This window comes from Falco peregrinus, chromosome 2 (genome assembly GCF_023634155.1).
Source record: "Falco peregrinus isolate bFalPer1 chromosome 2, bFalPer1.pri, whole genome shotgun sequence".
NCBI classification, from domain to species: Eukaryota; Metazoa; Chordata; class Aves; order Falconiformes; family Falconidae; genus Falco; species Falco peregrinus.
The window spans coordinates 34,790,905-34,811,894 of NC_073722.1; the positions used below are offsets into that span (position 1 = coordinate 34,790,905).

Consider the following 20,990-nt stretch of genomic DNA (forward strand, 5'->3'; position numbering starts at 1 on the left):
AATTTATTTACAATACAAGTCAAGATTTAAAAGCTATACTGAAGGTATCCATTCTTAAAATTGTGGTGGTTGTTGATACCTGTCTTTCTAGTTTGAAGTTCTTGAGATGTGTGTTTGAAGAAATTCTTCTCAATATCAGATTTGTTGCTGAGACATTCATATTTATCAGTTTACTACTCACAGCTGTTTTTAAATTATATTTAAGTAGTAGAAATCTCAGAAAAGGAAGTGACTTATTTGCAAATTATTGTTTGACCTTCCGTAACTCAGAAGTCTGGTGGGTTATAAACCACCCAGGGACTCTCATCATATTTATTAGATGATCTCCCTCCATAACATAATTGCATTTCTAATGTCAAAAAACTATTATGAATTAAAGATACAAGATTAATCCAGCTCAATGACAACATTTACGTAGCTGCATTTATCACTGTGTTGAGATGGTGGCATTCTGTTTCCTCTGAGAACAGCCCAAACCAGCATACATAGTTCTGAACCTCCAAGCCTTAGTCTTACTGTACTTTGTTCAAAACCATTTTTAATTATGATTAACTAGAATACAAATAGCAAAACCTTTTTTCTGTTATAGTATGTTTCTAGGGTAAATACAACAGTAGTCATCTGCACAACAGGTGTTTAGGGTTTTTTTTTTATTTATTTGCATGCTACTAAATTCTAGTAATGCTTAGAAATTAGGCAGTTTTCTTTGATGGAACTGATGATCAGAGGCAGACTTGTTTCATGAAGGTGCCTAGTTGCTAAGAATTAAATTTGTTCATCATCAAATTAATGATGCTTCCTTACAACTGTTAGATTCTTAGCTGGTTTTTGTTTCCAAGATCTTGAAGACAGTATTCTATGAACAATATGAGATCATAAAAGCATTTTTTTCTTTAACAGGTTTAATACTATCAGCACTAGAAAAAGATGCCCTAAAATTTTTATCACTTCTTCATGCCCATTTCAGTGACAACTTACATTTATATTTTGTTTCCTTGTGCTTTAAGAACCCTGTGCTTTCTGTGAACTGCTAAATAATCTGTATTACTACAAAACATAAGGACTCTTGTCCAAAAGATCACATTTCTAAATAACTTTATCAGGCTGCTTTAAATAATTATAACATTAAAGGGGGCAGGAATGTTGTCTATATTTAAACTTGTCAACATACACTCAAATCCGTCCTGTATTTTGGGGAGAATGTTCATTAGCACTGAGCTCTGTACTTCCATGGCTGCGCAAGTCTGATGAACTTCTTTCTTCCCACCCACCCCCACCACTCCAATACTTGTTTCAGTTCTCAATTTCTGCAGTGAAGTTGCAATTTAAACCTTTTATGTTGCCTGTGATCTATTATGTTTGAGGGAATGAGAATATTTGCTGTAGCTGACTGGTTTGGGGGAGAAAGTCACGTTATTTCTATGACTGCACTCTGAAACTGTTGTCATCTATTCCACTTGACAAACTTTCACCTGAAAATGCATAAAATATGCTGTTTGGGTTTGCTGTTCTGCTGTGTTCTTTGAAGATGAATTAGTGATGTAAAAGGTGCAACAAACATCCACTGCTATATAATTTTGCCTCAGTGCAAATTAAAGTTTCAACAGTGTGTGGATATTTCAATATATAGCTTCAGGAAATAGCTACCAGTAAGTAAGCCTCTTTCCCTGATGTGCCACAAGTTCTCAGCAAATTCTTACTAGCCTCTTCTAGTTATCTTTCTCATATATTTTGTATGCATTTCATTCCTATTTCCTTTCTTCTTCCCACTTTTTTTTTTTCCCCCTCAAACCAAGAAAACATTTCTGAGGTAGTATGAAGAGCAAAAGAAACTTTTCTACCATAATGTCAGGTGGGACTGTGACTGGTTCTGACGCCTCAGCCTGTCTTTTTGTCTCAATTCAGTTCACCTTCTGTCTTGATTCTGTCTTGTGTACTGATTTATTTGTCTTAGTAGTCCAGATTTTTCAGACTCTCTGGATATTGCTTATCTCCCCAGCTCCATCTATTTCCAGAGCATTTCTTTCTCTCTCTCTCTCTGATTCCCAAATAGGATTCCATCCACTCAGCTGAAAACTATTATTTCTTATTACAATGAGAATCCCTTTGAGAAACAGTAATGAGACATTTAAAAATTTATTTGTAGATTTCTTTGTTGTTGCTTTTTAGCATTGTGGAAAGATGAGTTTAAATTTTAGAGACAGCAAATCTGACTGTGTGTGCTCAGTTTACTTGAATTTCAATGTATGTTGCATTATCAAATCAATCTCTATTGGAAAGCATGCTGAGGCTACTATAGTCATTGCAGATTTTAACCTAATACATTCCACTGTTTCCTTTTCTGGGAAATGTTTGAATAGTCTGTATAGATAAAATTGTTTTATGCTGCTAAAGTTTTACTATTTCTACTCAGTGTTTTTGAAACCTTTCTGTAAAAGCCTCAAATCAGTGCAGTGTATCACAAATGATCTTATACTTTCCAAGCTATCAACCTGCACATCATTGATGGAGGTGTGTAACAAGTGCAATTTGCAGAATTTTTGTCAGACAGGAGGGTTAAAACCAGTCTGACATAGCTCTTAGCTAGGTGGGGACATTTTTATCTGTAAGTGTTGCAAAAGATTTAGAGAAATATAACCCTATAGTGGTACTTTCGTAGTCATTTTTCAGCATACAAACACACAACATTTGATGGTAATCTTTTTGATAGGAAGTGCAGAGGAGTCACCCAACAGATAAAAAACACTTATCCCTATCCCTACTTTTTGTGCATGGCCTTGACTTGTCGCAGACACAGATTAACTCAGCAAATGTATGGACTTAAGCTAGCCAGATGTTTTTTTTAACTTTGTCATTTTCATAGAACAGGTGTCAAATTCCTGTTTTTCCTGAAGAACGCAGATCCAAACTGCACAGAAAATAAGCAGCTCAAAGAATATTATTTTTCTTTTCATGCTTGTCAGCCTGTCAACTTATACAGTATTGTTTTCACATCCTGCTATTAAAAATCAGTATTTCTGTTATCATAACAATGACTTGGTAAAACTAGAGAAAGAAACGCAATATTTCACAAAGAAATACTTGTATTCAAGCAATTTTAACTGGAAGTGTGGAAAAGGGCAGGGTTTTCTTTAGCTTTTGGGGAGCAAGGAAAGGCCCCTTGTTGCTTGCTTTAGTAGAAGGTTGAATTCAAAGACCATTTTATTTTAATTCCTTTTGCTTTAATGATGGGAGGAAATTTTTGTGGGAAGAGATGATCCTTTTAGGTCCTAGCAGGCCTGGAGACTTAACCACACGTAGGGTTGTCTGCTTAGCCAGGGGAGACTAGATACAGGACTTCACAGTCCATCAGTATTATTCTGATTTGGCTACAGTGATTTGTTAAAGTAACAGGCAATTGCCTCTTTTTCCCCTCACTGTCGAAAAGTAGTAAATTCAGAGATGATTGAGGAATGGCGATTAGGGAACTGGGAGTTGCAACATATGAAAAAAAAAAAAAATTATCCTGGAGTCCTCACTGACAGTTTTCTAGACCCATTGGTTTCGTGTGCAACAGCATCCAAAGAAAGCCAAGAGCACATGAGGGCATCCTTAGCCTGCACTGACAAAACAGCGTGTCCTGTCACTGTACACGGCCTTGGTGTGTCCACCACAGTGTCACACCACATCGTTCTCAGTGCGGTACCTGGTGCCTCCTGCCTCTCCTGTAGGTCACATATGCTCACTCACAGTCAAAAATCTTTGTAAGACTGAAGATGCTCCTTATACAGAGCAGTTACACAGCACATGCTAAAGGACTGCAGAAACATACAACTTAGCTCCCTGAGGTGTATTTTTTTTTATTTCTATTGTTTCAGATCAAAAAGGTATACTTTTATTTCTAGATATTTTTTTTTCACTTTTACTTTCTAAGACAGTTATTGGAATCAGTTATTGTGCACTCTGAAATATGAAATCTTTTAAATTAACCTTTAAATATGTTACCAGCACTTCGAGAGTAGTTAGAGGACAAGGGCTGGTAGAGGGTAGTATATTTACAGTTGAAGAAAAGCATCTGAATTTTCAAGAAATATCACTAAAAGAACTTTTAAAAATATAAATGGTTTTCTTCTTTTTCACTGGGCTTCTAGCACTGTTGGCCTGTCTTCAAATTCCTAGTGAAAGCAAAACTATTGAATATGCCATGGCTGGAATTTATGTTCCATGTTACAGAAGCACTTGTAGCCCACTTCCACAAATCACATGGACAGAAACTGATTAACTGAGTCAATCCCAAGTGAATAAAACAAAAACAGATTATAATTGCTGGAAAAGTAAACAGATGGCTTCAGAGTTGGAAAATCTAACCTTTCTAAGAGACCATTATATAAGATTAGCGAATGCCTATTGTCTAGGAAGATAAAGGGACCTCCGTTTTCTTCCTGGTGGAAGAACTGGTAGTGGAGAACTCCAGGAGGATATTGAGCAGAGGTATTATACAGCCTAATCCAAGCTCTACTCAAACGGGCTTCATGGCTGCTGGTAGCATCAGGCTGTAACCTGCAGTTCTTCCTGACAGGAGGGCTGCTGTATGAAGCATCTCTTTCTTTTGCTAGGAGTGCTTAATGCAGTGTGCCTCTTGTAAGCAAAGCAGAATAAAATTTAGAGTAGAATCTATTGATAGATTTGGCTGGAGAAATTAAAACTTTCTATTTAATTTTATGCTTTAATTACATTCTGTGTTTAAAAAATACTATTTAAATACACCATTTTTGTACCTTGTTATATCAACAGCAAAAAAATAAATCACACAAGAATGAAAAGATGAAAAACTAGGTTCTTCTTGGTTAATGAATACATTAATGCAGATCTCTAACCATATTATTTTCTACTTTATTTTTATCAATGTAAAATTTCCTAAAATACTTGAGCTTTTTATGTGGATGTTACCTGTACTGGGGAACTGAAAGAAGACACTAACACTTTCCTATTTCTGTTTTTACGCATTCTCTTTAAAATGTGAAAGTCTCTAGTGTCCTAGGGTTCTTCTGTAAGAGGTGAATTACTGCATGGCAATTATCAGCAGGTACCTCAGTGCCAGTTTGAAACCTGTACAAAAATAAACAGTAAAGAGTAGGAAAGTCCCTCAGCTGACTACTCAGAAAGTGCTGTTTGGTTGTATTACAGCACTCTGCGTTTTCATTTGCAGTCCAAGCAAACGGGGAATTACGGTCACGATTACACCAAACCCTAGCTGTGTTACTGCTAGCAGTGGTGTTTGGAAAATGCGCCATACTGACTTAGTACAATCAATAGTTTATACACAGAAGTAACATGCCAAATCATTTGAGAAGCCTGAACCTTTAGCTTTCTCTGTCTGGCACTTGCTCAGCATTAATTCTGTATCTGCTGCTTTAAAGACAGTAGAAATGCTGTTCTTCAAAGCACGCTGCAGGTATATACTACTTCAGTTTGCCATTTCTTGATTCCCAAGGCATTTACGTTCCTTTCAGAAAACAACAGCCACCACCAAAACAGAAACAAAACACCCAACAACAAACCCCCAAACAAAATAACATTCAAGCCCTATCTCTTAATTTAGCTGCTGATTATTTCTGTTAAATTTAAGTTTTGCTACCTGGCCACACCTGGAAAGCACAGAACCAGTGGGGATAAGGAAAGCTGCAACACTTCAGCCCCAGCACCATCTCATGTCTGCACTTGCTAATCCGATGGTCATAAGAAAAGGCTTTGATTTTCCTCACAGCAAGTGAGGGCAAAGATTCAAGTCTGAAGAGGCTGTAACTTCAAGAAAGTAACCTTGTTGACTACAGTCTTCTCTGTCACCTGTGCTCACACTCTGTTTCCTATGTGAAGGAAAAGACCAGAGCAACAAGAGTGTGTGCAAAGCAGAAAAGAATGAAGGAAAAGGGTACAAGGCAAAACCAGGACAAAAGACAGAGGCAGGGGAATAAAAGGCACAAGGAAATGCAGGGCATGGGAGCAATAGCCCAGTTAGGGAGGGCTGGGAACGAGGGTTAATAAATCAGTAACGCCTGTTTCACTACCATGTCAGAAAGGCGTATAGCCTAGAAAGCTTGCATAAAAATGTAAAAGAATGAAAATTGTATTTCGTACGATCTGTGAAAAGTAACAGTGACTTGTCACTTCAGCTGTTACACAAGCTGTCTTTCCCTCTTGCCATGACATAGGAAAAAGTCCAACCAAAGTCAGTCACCAGTATTTGAGTAACACAAGCTACTATGTTTTAGGTTATCGTCTTATGATTACCGAATGTCCTCAGCCAGATTGTTCACCCATGCAAACACTGTACTTCAGCAGATTCAATCGTTGATAATTTACACTCAAGGCCTGTGATGAACCTGGTTTCCTGAAATGCAGCAAGTAAGAGCCATTAAGAGAGTCTTGCTGCTTAAACACTTCCTTGATAGGAGAAACTGTGCACAGGCAGTTTATAGTATGATCATTACCTCCTACCCTTAGTTAAACTACCTAGAACTTAGAACTTTAGTATCACAGTAATTAGAAATATCTCTAAAATATCTCCACCTCTGCATCATTCTTGCACTTCTTGAAATCTTTGAAAAAGATGGTGAGAAACAATGAATTGCACATAGGACGCATCACTGCAAGAGGTAGGGCAGGAAAAAAAAGGGGAAAAAATAGCAGGGGTGGAGAGGTTCAAAATTAGGATTGCCAAACTGTACCTTCTTGTCTTCTGAACGTGCACAATTACACTGCTTTAAATATTAAGGAAGAATTTATGATGAGGGTGGTGGAACGCTGGAATAGGCTGCCCAGAGAGGTGGTGGATGCCCTATCCTTGGAAACATTCAGGGTCAGGCTGAACAGGGCTCTGAGCAACCTGGGCTAGTGGAAGGTGTCCGTGCCCATGGCAGGGGGTCGGACTCGATGACCTTTAAAGGCCCCTTCCCACCCAACCCATTCTATGAGTCCGTTCTGTGGTTCTGCATGGCAACAATGAGAGTTATGACTGAATCTACACTTATGGCCTCTGCTTTGTGATCCCTACAAAAAGCTAAGTTTTTTTATCTTCTTGTAGGACTTATTTTCCTAGATCTGAAACAAAATAAAAACCTTTTATGACTGTACTAAATTAACGTCAGAAAAAAACCCAAACAAATTCTCGCCCAGTTCCTGCTCTGTGGTTTTACAGTAGTCAGCTGGATGCTATTTAAGAAGGGCCAGCCTGCAGAACACCCTTATTCCTCTGCAGAGGAATAGCACGAGCTGGAGACTGACCTAGGACAGTCTCCAAAACTTGGCAGGACCTCAGTTACTGCAATGCAAACAAGCCTGATGTCCTTTCACAACAGGGAGAACGCAGCACGGTCAGGTTCTCATCTCAGTGTTTCTGGAACATAACGCAGTAAACCAATAAAAAAAACACCCAGCAGAACACGCTCTGCCACCACCTCATCTTGCCTCTTGTCAGTTTGCTTGTTTGCAGGGGAAGAGGAAAGCATACTAAACTTTTTCTCATTTTTTTCCCTCTCCCACCCCCACTTCTTTCCTCACAGCACGCTACAAGTGAAAGTCTCGGAGCCACAGAATTCAATAGACATGAACACAGAAAATGAACATTTGAAGTCCATAAAGATGTGCCTTAATCAGCCCACTGAGTGGAATCTGAGTCTTTCAGCAGCATCTCTCGCCAGCTGTAAAGTTTTTAACCAAAATCTCAAAACTGATGAGAACAAATAGATTGCAGCTGTTCTTGCACTATTATTTTGTACATTGTTCCTGATTTTTTTTTCTGCTGAATAATAAGCATTTATTACATTGATCTTGAAATGATCTTGTGTGATTTGGCTTTATATTACTACTAGCATTATTCATTTTGATGTACTTCTTTTTTTAAATATACAGTTTCACATCTGACCATCATGAAATTCTTGCAGTACAAATTTATTATCAAAATCAGATGTTCCCCTTTAATAGTATTGTGATTTTTCTATGTTCTCTAATTATTTCCCCGATTTTATTTTTGTGCACGAAAGTTAATATATTATGTAATTTGTGGCATAGGTTACCATGTAAAGATTTATGGTAATAATAATTCAAACAAATCTGTAACAGGTGGAGACAGACTACCTTGAAGCAAAGCAGTAAAAAGGTAAATTATCCGAGATCTCCTTTGCAAAGGGATTGAAATGCATCACACCACCAGTTTGTTTCTGCAGTATGCTTTCATCTTCATTTATCTTGAGAACTTCTATGTGACAGTGTTTAATGACCATAACGTCTAAAAGGAATGCCGAGCCTGCAGGAGAATCTCTTGAAAGATTGTCATTCAACAAATCTGTATCTGCACTTTTTGAGGTTTCTGCTAAATGGTCTTTCTTCCCCTTTTGTTTTTATGAATTTATGCCTGCCACCAATTAAAATGGATGTAAATGCTCCTCCTATTTCTTTTTTTTTTTTCCTGTGTACTTTGGAAATTCAATGTAAACACCAAAATTTTAAAGTTTAGTCAAAGTAGTAAATGGTTGTAGCTGACTACATTGTAGACATTCCATGTGTAGATCAGCTTTAGCAAGGTTCATGTAATTCATTCATCAAAACTTTATTATTAACAGAGCTATAACAAAAGTGTTAGAATAAAACCATATGATATGATTTCTCTTTCCTGGAGTCATACATTCAATAGCTAGAGTAGAGGTTTCTTAATTCAACTTCTTACAAGTCTTCTGTCCTTTTCTTGCCAAGAGCTAATTTCCTTGGAAGACACTGTTTTCTAAAACAAAGGTTTTAAGGAATCACTTAAAATTGTCATCTTACATAACAGAATGAAGATGCAGTTCTTCGCAGAAGTTTGTTGGTTTGGAGGTGCAATCCAGTAACTGAAATAAAATGATCGTTGTGAATTCCTTCAAGTTTCACAGGATCTCAGAAGGATCCTGGGTCACTGAAGTGTCAGACAGTGCAGAACATGATTAAGAGAACGAACACTCAGCATGCTACACTGTCTAGTGGGTCTTTATGTATCTCAACTATTTCATGCACTTGGCTTCTGTGGAGCAAGAAAGCCAAAAAAAGAACTAAACTTCCTGGGGGAGAGGCACTGAAGTTGACTTCAGTGGAGCCCCACCAAAGCACAAGGAACAGCAAGGAGTCAGGGCTGTCCCAAGAGGGGCACAGAAACAGGCTTACAAGCAGGGGAACCAATGCAGCCAGTATCTCGTTCGTATGCCTGAAGGACATACCACATGGATTTTCTCATGTAAAAGACTGAGTAAATACCAGAGCCTTTCTGTTATGGATGTCTCACCTCCAAGCAGCTTTTTTTTTTTTTTTTTTTTTTTTTTGCTTACTTTTAACAATTATGATTCCTTCCTTTGTGTCATATTGTTTCAGTTGCTTGATGAGTTCAAAAGTTTTCAGATGAGAGTCAGATAGAGGCATAACCCAAGCTCACTAACCACTTCTTTAAGACAATAACCAACAAAGCTAGAAAAAGAATTGTTCTTGGTATAGCACTCACCCTTGAGATAGCAACCCGCCAAAGGAGGCTGTTACTGAGAGGAATTCTTTTTACTCTGTAGTCTGAAGAGACTGATCAGGCAAGCAAACAAAAACAATCACAAGACTGGTTTTAAGAAACAAAAAATACTGTAGGAACAAACACAGGATCATTATAAGTTTGACAACAAATTACCACTGCTATTTTCTCATTAATTAATATGGAACTGGCATAGTTGCCAAGCCACTCTCCATGATATTTGAGAAGTCGTGGCAGTCAGGTGAAGTCCCCAGTGACTGAAAAAATTGAAACATTGCACCTATTTGTAAAGGTAGAAAGGAGGACCCTGTGAACTACCAACCTGTCAGCCTCAACTCCGCGCCTGGGAAGTTCATGGAACAGACCCTCCTGGAAGCTTGGCTAAGGCACACGGAGGACAGGGAGGTGATTTGAGACAGCCAGCGTAACTCTACCAAGGGCAAGTCTTGCCTGCCCAACCTAGCGGCCTTCTATAATGGAGTGACTACATCAGTGGACAAGGGAAGAGCAATGGATGTCACCTGCGTGGTCTTCTGTCAGGCCTTTGACGCAGCCCCCCCCAACACTGTTCTCTCTGTAAATTGCAGAGACGGATTTGATGGGTGGGCTGTTCAGTGGATGAAGAATTGGCTGGATGCTTGCATCCAGAGGGTAGCGGTCAACAGCTCAATGTCTAGATGGAGATCAGTGTCAAGCGGTGTCCCTCAGTGGTCTGTACCGGAAACAGTGCTGTTTAATATCTTCAATGACACAGCAGGCTCTAGTACACACTCAGCAAGTTTGCAGGTGACTAAGTGGTGCAGTTGACACAGCTGAGGGAGGGGATGCCACCCAGAGGGACCTGGGCAAGCTCTAGAGAAGTAAGCCTATGTGAACCTCCTATTTAGCAGTGCAATTGTTTTAAACTAAGAGGGTAGATTCAGAGTAGATTTTTCCCAGTGAGGGTGGTGAAACACTGGAACAGGCTGCCCAGAGAGGTGGTAGATGCCCCACCCTTGGAAACATTCAGGACCAGGTTGATCTAGTTGAAGATGTCCCTGCTGTTTGTAGGAGGGCTGGACTAAGTGTCCTTTAAAGGTCCCTTCCAACCCAAACTATTCTGTGAGTCAAGACTAGGTCTAGTGTGGCTCATGTTTGACCCACTGTTGCATTTAGCTAGCAAAAAGAGAGGATGCACACTAACTGGTTCAGAGTACCGAAGAGGCTGTTTTTAAGTCAATTAAAATATCTTGGGGATTAAAGTTTTATTCTTTAATTAAGCAGCCAGGAAGATAGTAGGGTTGAAATGACCTTTCACCTCATTTTAACAAGAGTGGGCTAGCAGCAGTTGTTGAAAGTGTATTAGTGGCAGAAGAACAAACCACCACCCAAGAGTGAGGGAGTGAAGATGAAATAAATAATGTAACTGAAATTAAAAAAACAAACAACAACAAAAGGCTAAAGCACAAGTGAAGCTTTAATTGACAGTCAGCTGAGGAAGACTGAAATACATGCTTCACCTTTTTGAACTATGTTCAGGTGGCATTCAAGGGAACAGGCACCATCTCTAACCTCAAGTGGCTGCATGTATGCAAACTCGCACTAGAACACGAGTTGGGGATTTGAAGAAAACAATTATCAAGAGAGGGAGCTCTGGACTCCCAAATTCTGCTTAGAATTACAAATAAAAATAATTTACAGTTACATAAGCTTCTGAATAGCAAATATCAGCAGCAAAGCGTGTCATGGCATTTTGTAGTCTGACACATTTCCAACAAAAACTGAAAGGAAAGAAAAGCAACACAATCCTGTCTGTTTTCCATATGCAAGCTTGAAAATAGCATAATAGTTCGGGCTTTACACTTTGAGAACACTACTTTTCGCTTGTTGCATAAGCCACTTCTGAGCATTACCAAGCATCATTTACAGTATGTTTACCTATTTTTAGTGCAAGTTCCTTAAAAAGCTACATTTGGCATCAGTACTTGAGATGCATGTCAAGCAATCACTTGAGTTTTCTCTGACTACCTTGGAAATTACCTATATTGTAACAGACAGGCATGATTGACAGTTTCCAAACCAAAAAACTAGCATTTCCAGAGTTAATCTGTCAGCCACCAGTGACTACTACTACGTGCAGTTTAATCTTCTATCGTCTCTGTAAAACGCGTGACTATTCCTAGATAATATTCAAAAAAGGCTTGTGAACTTCAAAGCTAGAAAGAAATCGCAGTTGTATGCCACTTCATAAGGTCTGTGTACTGTCTCTATAAAGTATTTCGGGTTTTTGGCCCTCCTGTTCTTAAGCATTCCTTTCCTTATTGGATCTTATTTTGTACCGCAAATATTTTTATGCTTTTCTAAAAGTACAAAGTACATTAATGATTTTTTTTTTTTTTTTTTTTTTGCAAAGTCAAGATCAGTAGCAGACTTCCAGGCTTAGGTTTGTAAAATCAGTAACTCAGTTTTACCATTTTGACATTAGTTTAAATAAAGTGGACGCATCTGCAGGAAGCAGAACTCATAATTGAGATTAATCCTATTTTACCTAACATGAACAACAAAATGTGGCCAGCAGATGCACAGACTAATAAATGAAGAAAGTAGGTGCATTCAAAATTGCTGCCATCACAAGCAACCACTCCAGGCGAGACAGTCTCTGAATAACATAAAATATCAAAGCAGCTTTAACTAGTAAGTACTTCCCACAAACAGCCATTTTTATTTGCAGATAAAAAGCATTCTTCTCAATAAAGTTAAAAAAAAATAAATCCAAGTTTTTCTCAGGTAAAATTTTAATGTTTCTATTACACAAATGATGGACTTCATATTGGGAAAGATATCAAAAGCATCTATCTAAAAAAAAGTTTTAGAAAAATCTAGAATTATAAATGATCATAACGTAAGAAGTTAACTATGACTAACAAAACATCAGACTTGGAAGATAAGATTTGATTTGAACTACCAGCATTAGCAAAGATCACACTTTCTCTCCTTGTGTATTCATTCATCTGCTTCCTTACTCAGAAATGCTGAAAGATTCATTCTTGTTTTTTCAAGTGCCAATGTTTTTGCTCGTCTTGAAGGCCTTGAACTTGATATTGGGACCGCTTGTGGAATTTCATCACCACTGAAATGTGAAATATTTTAAAGTAAGGACAAAAAGTCTAAGCAAACTGAAGAATTTTTATATTAACAAACTTGAAACATGGTCTTATAGAGCAGAAGTACTACTTAGTAATTACAAGCTCTTTATTTTTTGAAAAGACTATATTAATGTTTTCTAAGTGACAAAGCAGTATCAGTAAAGATAACCAAGTGCTAGCAGTTGCAAAATAAGCAAAACTCCCGAAAGATTAAGTGGTATCAAAATAAACAGACCAAATGGGCAAATAGGAATGATTGACTCTGGTGACCCTGAAGTCCATGAATTACTTGCTTCAGAAAGAGTGAGCACAGCTGAAAATTACAGAGATAATGTCGTTTTAATGCTTGTATCCTATAAGATCATAATGGAAGGAATGCATTGTGTATACTCATCAGTCATTTCCAGAAGCTTATGAACTACATCTTGAAAAACAAGCCACAAAAACGTGGAGGGGGACGGGGAAAAAGTTTATATAAAAAAATTGATTCCTCCACAGAACAGCTGTTAAAAAAGCAGGTGACTGGAAGAAGAGTAATAATGCAAGCCAAAAAAAAAAAAAAAAAAAAAGGAAAAAACTAATCTGTTGGCTAGAAAGTATGTTAACTCTACACACAAAAGGTATGTTAAAAAAAATCCTCAGGCTCTTAGGCAACAATAACAAAATGTGAAGCTGTCAAACCTGCGAGGGTTTCAAAAGTACCAGTTCAAAGAAGATTTTTTCTCAAATATTTATCTGTGTATTAGGAATAGAGGATATTGAAGATACAGGTTTTGGGAAATAAAAACACTTGAATTACATGTCCTGGCTAGAACAAACATTATGGTTTTGATGGTGGAGAGAAAAGGATTTACCTTTCACTACCGCATTTTACAGTTGTGCCAGTTTTTCTTCTGCTCACAGACCTCACTTCTGCTGCTGCTTTCCGTTGTCCTAAGTATAAGCAAAAATCTCTTTTTTATATCATGGCACCATTTCTTTTCTTAAACTAGTTTTGTATCTCTTCAGTGTTTGATATTGGATTGAAACAGATAAATATGCAGTCACCACAGACACAATGTGGTGACAAAACAGAACCAACAACAAAAACCCACAATGTACCTGCCACTTCTTCCATAAACACCTGTACATTACCATAAATGACTGGCCAAATCACCTTGAAATCCTGCAGTCTGACTTTTTTTTCTTTTTTAAAACTGTGTTGTTGGGAGAGGCTAACAGCCTCTAAAAATTTCCACAAAACAGACTATTTTAACCTTTTAACAAAATTTTTTAAAACTATAAAGGAGCATGAGGACTGAATGGTTTTTGTATCTATATGTTCATAAGAAGTTAGCATGAAATTATTTTGTTAAAAACAACTAGTATTGTAGCCAGAAAAAGCTAATGCATACCTTTCCCAGCTCTGCTTCTGGTAGATCTCAGTTTTGCAGTTGATTTACTATTGTCTTCATTAACTGGAGTTTGAAAAGCATCTTTATTATTTTTTTAAACAGAATAGCACATGCAGAAGTCATAGATAATTAACTCTTAATTTATCTTAAGTCCTAATATTTTGAGGTTTTGCTGTTACATTAAAAAGCCACATAATTTTAACCCCCCATTTTCCTTAGACTAGAAATTAGATAATGAAGCTAGAAGGAAGCCTAAAATGTCAATCAGCTACAACCCTGCCCCAGCATAGGTCAATCACATCTAAATTATTCCTGACAATTGTTTAGCACCTTCCATTGTGTCAGAAGTCAAGCAGGCGGGGCAGAGACCAGTTTGGCTAAACAGGGAACTCCTCGTGGAGCTCAAAAGGAAAAAGAAATGGTACGATCTCTGGAAGCAAGGTCAGACTTCAGAGGAAGATTACAGAGCTGTGGTTCATATATGCAGGGAGAAGACCACAAATGCCAAAAAGCTCAGAGTTGAAACTGACCAGTGCTGTGGCAGATAGCAAGAAAGGCCTTTTCAAAGTGTGTTAAAAGCAAGACGAAGTCTAAAGAAAGCATTTGACCAATACTTGTTGAAGTGGTCACCTGACTAACAGGGATGAAGGGAAGCAGAGGCATTCAATGCTTTTTTGCCTCAGCCTTTAACAATACTGATAGACCTCGGGCCGCCCAGTGTCCTGAGTTGGAGGACCACGGGTGTGGGAGCAGTGACTTTCCATTTGAGGACACTGAACCTGCAAGGGACCAGCTGTATCAGGTGAATATGAGCATTAGGAAGCATTTCTTTGCTGAGAGGGTGGTCGAACACTGGAACAGGCTTCCTAGAGAGGCAGTCAATGCCCCAAGCCTGTCAGTGTTTGAGGCGTTTGGGCAATGCCCTTAACAACATGCTTTAACTTTTGCTCAGCCCTGAAATGGTCAGGCAGCTGGACTAGGTGATCATTGTAGATCATTTCCAACTGAAATATTCTAGTCTAGTCTTAACATTTCTAACAATTTTAGGAATTCTCTTTCTTCAGCAGTCTCTCTTATCGCTGGGAAGCTTGTTTCCTAATATCAAATCTAAATCTCCTTTGCAGCAATTGAAATAGAAAAATAGTATCTGCTGCCCTTTCTGCTCACAGCTATTATTTACAAATTTGAAGTAGTAAATGCTGCTTTATTTTTAATGATCCCAAATGGATCATTGGGGAGGGATGGGAGAGGGAAAGGGAAAAATGCATTTCTCCTACAGCCTGCTTTCATAAAGTGTTCAAAAATCCTCCTTCATGAGAAATTCATACCAAAAAGTATTATCAGATGCTAGCAGAAAACAGTATAATTATTTTCTCAAAGCATACTTCCAACTTTCCATCCAATAAATATTTGGAGACATAAACATAGAAGATACGAGAAATTGAAGTATTTGACATTTCCAGAAACAACAGATTAAAGCCTGGAAATAATCCACTAGAAAAGATAAATAATTAAAAGGAATGCTGAAAGAAAGCATGATCTGCTGAAAACAGTTTCACGTCAGTATCTTTGCTTTACTGCTGCAAGCAAACCTAAACAAGTTTCATCCAATTGCTTTTCTGCTGAAAAATGTTAGACTTTTTGTGCCACCAGCACAATCTACCCTGCTAAAGCACATGCAGCTGCATAAGCTGTGCAGGTGGTGGAAAGTCTTCCGGCTTCTTCCACTTCAAGCTCTTAAATAGCCATAAAACCAAATCTGGCTCCAACATGTGAGCTCATAACAAGGACCGATGTGAACACCAAAGATATCAGCTATACACTGCTACAATACAGCCTGCACGAAGCACAGGCATGGTAACTCCAGAATCTAAAAACTCCACAAAGCACTTGTTTCTCTCTCCAAGTTAGCAAGTCACATTCTAAAGATGAGTTAGTCAGGTATTTAGTAGACTCATGGGTGTGCCAAACAGTGGGGGGGTGGGGGGAAAGCACCTCATTTTATTACTGTCTTTGTTGGGAAGAATGAGCTACAGGGCGAGCTTGACACTCAAAATACAGCACTAGTTATACTGGAGTAATACTGAGAATAAGAAAATACAGTCTGATCAAAAAGCAACAAAAAAGGAAAAATACTTCAGTACAAATATTTTAAACTGTATACACATTTACTAGATGTTACCTTTTCCCATTTTTCAAGATTAATTTAATGGAGGAAAACTAAAACTTATTTTCATAACATCTAAAGAAGTCACTCTTCAAACACCTGTTACTAAACTACACCTCTCCTGAATTACCTTCTTCACTTTGAATAGTATTTTCAGGTAATGTGATGTCAGTTTCCTGTGCCCTTTCAGAGAGGCCCATCTCTTCAGTCCTTTCACAGTGGTCTTTGCTCACATTAGGATCTTTGGTCAAGTTCACCTTGATCTTCTGAATAGCTTTTTGACACCATTTATCTTTCACTTTCTGGAAAAGAGAAATTTAACGTTTAAATGCTACTTAATTTTACAACTATTTATTTTATTAATTAAATTTACCCACTAACAGGATTAAACTTACTGCACTACGATACAACGTGTGACATGAAGATAATCAAATTGAAAGGAGAAACACTTTCTCCATCAACACCAGGCACTGAAACCCCAAAATACTTTTTTGTTTGCTTGCTTTAAGGAAACCTAAAAATATTAAAGTGACTGGACCTTTCCAGCTGAGTCCTGGAACACAGCTACCATTGGATGACATGCCCATAGTGGATCAGCATTCTTTTCAGCATTTCTTATACAACATTTTCTTCCTCTGTCACACTCAAATTTTACTTTATTTTTCCATATTAATAAAAGCAGCAAGGTAAAAACTTTCACATCAGTCTTGTAATCTGTTCCCACTTCACCTTAAATCAGGCACCCTTTTCATGTTGCCTAATGATCTTACAGTTACATCATAACTTTAGGTGTAACATTTCAACTGTTAATTATTAAACTAAAGGATAAACCACCCAAACTGTGAAAAAAAAAAAAAACAATCCAACTTTATGTTTAAATAAAATCCAGTATTAAGAAGTTAATTACACCATAGTTATCAAAATAACTTACTGTACTAAATGTATCAAGTTGGGCACACTTTCACACTGGTTTTACTATCTACAGTAGCTGAAATGTGTAAATTATGCAGTGATATCAGCTCAGATTTTTGTAAATGACTTACCAAAAGAATTTTCAAAGACTGGTTAAAAAGAGAAAATCTAATCGTATTGTCATAGTAAACAAAAGGTACTTTATTTTTAAATGATCAGATTATTAGATTGCTAATGATTACAAAAGTAAGAACCATATAACTTATGTACTACCTCTAGAATCTCATTGAGCAGAACCAGAAAATTCTCTGTGAAAGAACTACTGAGTTCTAGTGAACATAAAGCTTTTGCATGAAGACGAACATCTGGCGCAGTTGGGTCCATCAAGATTTCATTGCAAATTTTCATTGCTAAACTATCATGCACCGTTAAATCCTGTAAAGGAAAGAAATTAGGCATCAGAAATTTTGCTGGGGACTATTTACAAAAGACAGCAGTGAGATTCTGATTTAAGCTGCTAATGACTAATTTTACAGAGTGAACATTCCTAAAATGCAGTATTTTGAGTACATACACCAACTGGTTTTTTTATGAATCTTTTTCCCCAATATAGCCAACTAGCCACGGTGCAAGTTCCTATTAGCATTTTTTTAATTGTAAGAGTGAGGGGAAACTGGAGGGGGGGGGGGGGGGGGGGAGGGGGGGCAGGGAAGGGCATCAAGCTAAAAGATTTAATTAGCTGAACAGTTACTCATTTAATGTAGTTGCAGACACCAGGAATCTCAACGAAGTCCAGACAGCCCCAAGTGAAGGGGGTCAGTTCTTAAATCTCTAGATACAAAGACACTTTTTCTCCAGTTTAGCCACACTGTACCTGATAGTCCTGAGACTTTTTAGACTGAGCCATCAGTCCGCTTGGTCTGGTCAGGTCCACGAACAGTTCAGATACATTACTGATATCTATTTCAGCCAAGGGTGAAGTTGCAGGCGCATTTAACAGTGTTTGCAGAGTTGGAAGATAAGCTTCTTCAAAGCATTCCTGGTTAAACCTGTTTCAATTGAGTCAAACATTAGCAGTGTAATGAGAAAAATCAAACCTTAATTCACCCCTATATTTTCTCTTCTGTGATAAAAGTTCACAGACCCATTACAATGTATCAGTCAAAGTGAGAGCAGCCAAGCTCCGTAGACATCCAGCAGGATCAAGATATCAAAACTGCTTCACAGAACCAATTTCTTTTAAGTTTTTAGCACATGGTATTTTCAAGCAATTTTTAAGTAATACTTCCTGCCCCTGAACAGTTTGAAAGTTCATCCATACTACTGAAAACCTGATACATACAGAAATATTCTCACTTAAGGGACAGAAAAATTTAAAGATTTAGAGAAATGTGTATTTAGAGTAACCTGTCCCTGCTCATTCCTTCTTCCTGCTAGCAGTTTCCTTTGGGAATACTCATTGCATAAGAAAGCAAGAAAGCCTGGCAAAAAAATGCAGTGGTTAGCAAGATTTTTGGGAAAAATACTTGTGCTTTCTCTTCTCAGAAGGATTAGGAACTCCTGCCAAGTAAACCTAAAAATCATCTTGCACTTGGTTCTGCAGCAAGTTGTCTAAAAGCGTAGTTCCACGAGACAGGTCAAAACAATTTAAAAGGTAAGGTGTCCAAAAGTACAAGGTATTAGTTGAAGTGAAACCCTTTTTGTTTCCAATACTTGTTAACCTACTATTTGAACCCAAATAACTACAGAAGAAAACTAAGAAAGTAAATAATTTTTAAAAAGCAGATTGTCTGCTGTTGGATTATTGAGCCAAATCAGCTGACAAAAAGACCTTTTGAGCTGCCAGAGGGTTCATTACTCTTTAGAAAATATTCCATGAATAAGAATTGTTCACTGGTTACAGGATCTTGTCCCTGTTGTAAGCATGCCATGCCACTCTATTGACATGACAGAATATCTGTAGATGGCAGCATCAACGTTTCTCTTCCTCACAGAAAGTTTAAATATTTAAATTCAAAAAAGTAAGTCTCTTGATTATATCTGTGACCAGATGGGGAGGTTAAGAGCAGCACCCAAAAACAAATCAAATTTTAAAGTTTAGTGCAAGATCAGTACCAAAATCAGGCATGAATCTCAGCCAAATCTCATTCATTACCTGAGTTTTCCTTTTCTGCATGGCAATTTTGCCAACAGTTCTGAATTACATATGGTTAATTAATAATTTTTTCCTAAAGATACAGTATTGGTAAGCAAAGACACTCCATTATTCATCTTAAAATGAATCATCTGAGATCCAGAGTGCAGATAATGTATTGAGACAGAAAGTTAATGAGGTTTCCTAACTAAACAGAGGTTCCAAATCAATGAGCCTGACTAAGATTTAGGAATTTTTCTCCACTTATTTTTCCAGTTTTTGCTTAAAGCATACACCATGTTTTCAAGAAAAAGATCATCTATGAGGTGTGTCATTTGCAAATGGCTTTGAAACACATAAAATTACTCAGGTGGGCAATCATTAGGACTCATTTCAAAGAAAACTAAAACATTGACACGGTCAGAAGACAACATTCACAGGTAAAATATTATCAATATTAAAAGCTTAAATTCATTAGTCTGTATCAGAGATACTGGAAGCATATGGAATTAGGTTTTCCTGTTACCTTTTTTCAAAAGAATTGAAGTAGGGGAAATCCCATTCTGGGGAACACTAGGCATTTTTTCCTCTTTTTTTTTGCTGACAACAGCAAAAATAAATTTGTTTGGATTGTTTTCCTCTCCAAACCAACTCCCCTTTATACTACTCTTAATGTGACAATTTATAGACCACAAAAATTTTGATTCAGTTTGGTTTGGGAAAATAGATAAGGTAATACACAGTATGCCCCGATTAAATCTTAACCATAACTGGGGGGGGGGGGGGGGGGGGGGGGGGAAAGGCAGCTAAAACCTCAGCTAGTTCAGACTGGCTAAAACCACTAGCAGCAACTGAAAAGTATTTTTTTCTTGGAGCAAAGAGATGAGAATTACTATTTAAGCTCCAACCTCCTTACATAAGCTCTCTACCTCCTTTGTCTACTACCAAAATAAACAGGAGATTTTGAATCTGCTGTGAATTTAGACTGGGATATTCTTTGGTTAAAAAACAAAACAAAAACAAAACCCAAACTACAACCAACCAGACTGCTGCTTTGATATCTGCTGGGCACCAATTATTACGCATTCCTGCTAGCTACTTTTTAGACACTTCAAAGTCTACCTGTAGTGCTCAACAGCATAAATAAGTAAAGTGCATCTTTTGAAATTAATCTTTTATTCAGTATCTTGAAGAACAGTTTCAATTACAGGCTTAGGAAAGAAAAAAAACAAATGGAAAGCCACAGGGGTAAAAGGGAATTAATGGAAGGTCTTCAGAACAGTCATAGGTTTGAGATTATGTATGTTCAGAAGTAATATGCATAGGAGGCTGAACTAGACCTTAAGGTCTAATTTGCATTTGTGCAAGATCAAAAGATTCCTAAAGCTGCTAGACCAATGTATTTAACAATGTAAGTAACAATTTACAAAGGCCATACCTATTTGCATATGCAAATAAAGGGAAGAACACTCCTAGACAGTGTCTAAGCTGAGTATCCTCTTCAGTCACAGGATTATACCACAACAAAATAAGACGAGAAAGAAGCTTGGCACTAACCAGCCTCCCAGAGAACATCAGTTTGGCTATGCCTTCTGCAGCTTCTGTCCTAAGTTCTGAAAACTGAAGAAAGAACTGATCATACACACAATACACCAACCACAGCAGTTTTCACTAATACTTTATAGTAATAGTCTACATCCTATTTTTCCAATCAATTCTTTACATCCACATATTT

The 20,990-nt window shown here is 37.6% G+C and overlaps 2 protein-coding genes across 9 annotated transcripts in view; one reads left to right on the forward strand and one right to left on the reverse strand.

Moving 5' to 3' along the window:
- Window positions 1-8,429, forward strand: part of LCORL (ligand dependent nuclear receptor corepressor like) — an 85,623-nt gene extending 77,194 nt beyond the window's left edge. For all 7 annotated transcript variants that reach the window (XM_055797854.1, XM_055797853.1, XM_055797855.1 and 4 more), the window contains one exon: window positions 7,542-8,429. In XM_055797854.1, coding sequence (XP_055653829.1) covers window positions 7,542-7,555 — 14 coding nt within the window. In that variant the 3' untranslated portion in view covers window positions 7,556-8,429. The remainder of the gene's footprint in view (window positions 1-7,541) is intronic.
- Window positions 8,430-10,961: 2,532 nt separating this feature from the next.
- NCAPG (non-SMC condensin I complex subunit G) overlaps window positions 10,962-20,990 on the reverse strand; it is a 30,338-nt gene continuing 20,309 nt past the window's right edge. For both annotated transcript variants that reach the window (XM_055797863.1, XM_027789679.2), the window contains 7 exons: window positions 20,694-20,875; window positions 17,996-18,170; window positions 17,395-17,556; window positions 16,340-16,511; window positions 14,043-14,105; window positions 13,503-13,581; window positions 10,962-12,632 (listed from right to left, as the gene is read on the reverse strand). In XM_055797863.1, coding sequence (XP_055653838.1) covers window positions 12,506-12,632; window positions 13,503-13,581; window positions 14,043-14,105; window positions 16,340-16,511; window positions 17,395-17,556; window positions 17,996-18,170; window positions 20,694-20,875 — 960 coding nt within the window. In that variant the 3' untranslated portion in view covers window positions 10,962-12,505. The remainder of the gene's footprint in view (window positions 12,633-13,502; window positions 13,582-14,042; window positions 14,106-16,339; window positions 16,512-17,394; window positions 17,557-17,995; window positions 18,171-20,693; window positions 20,876-20,990) is intronic.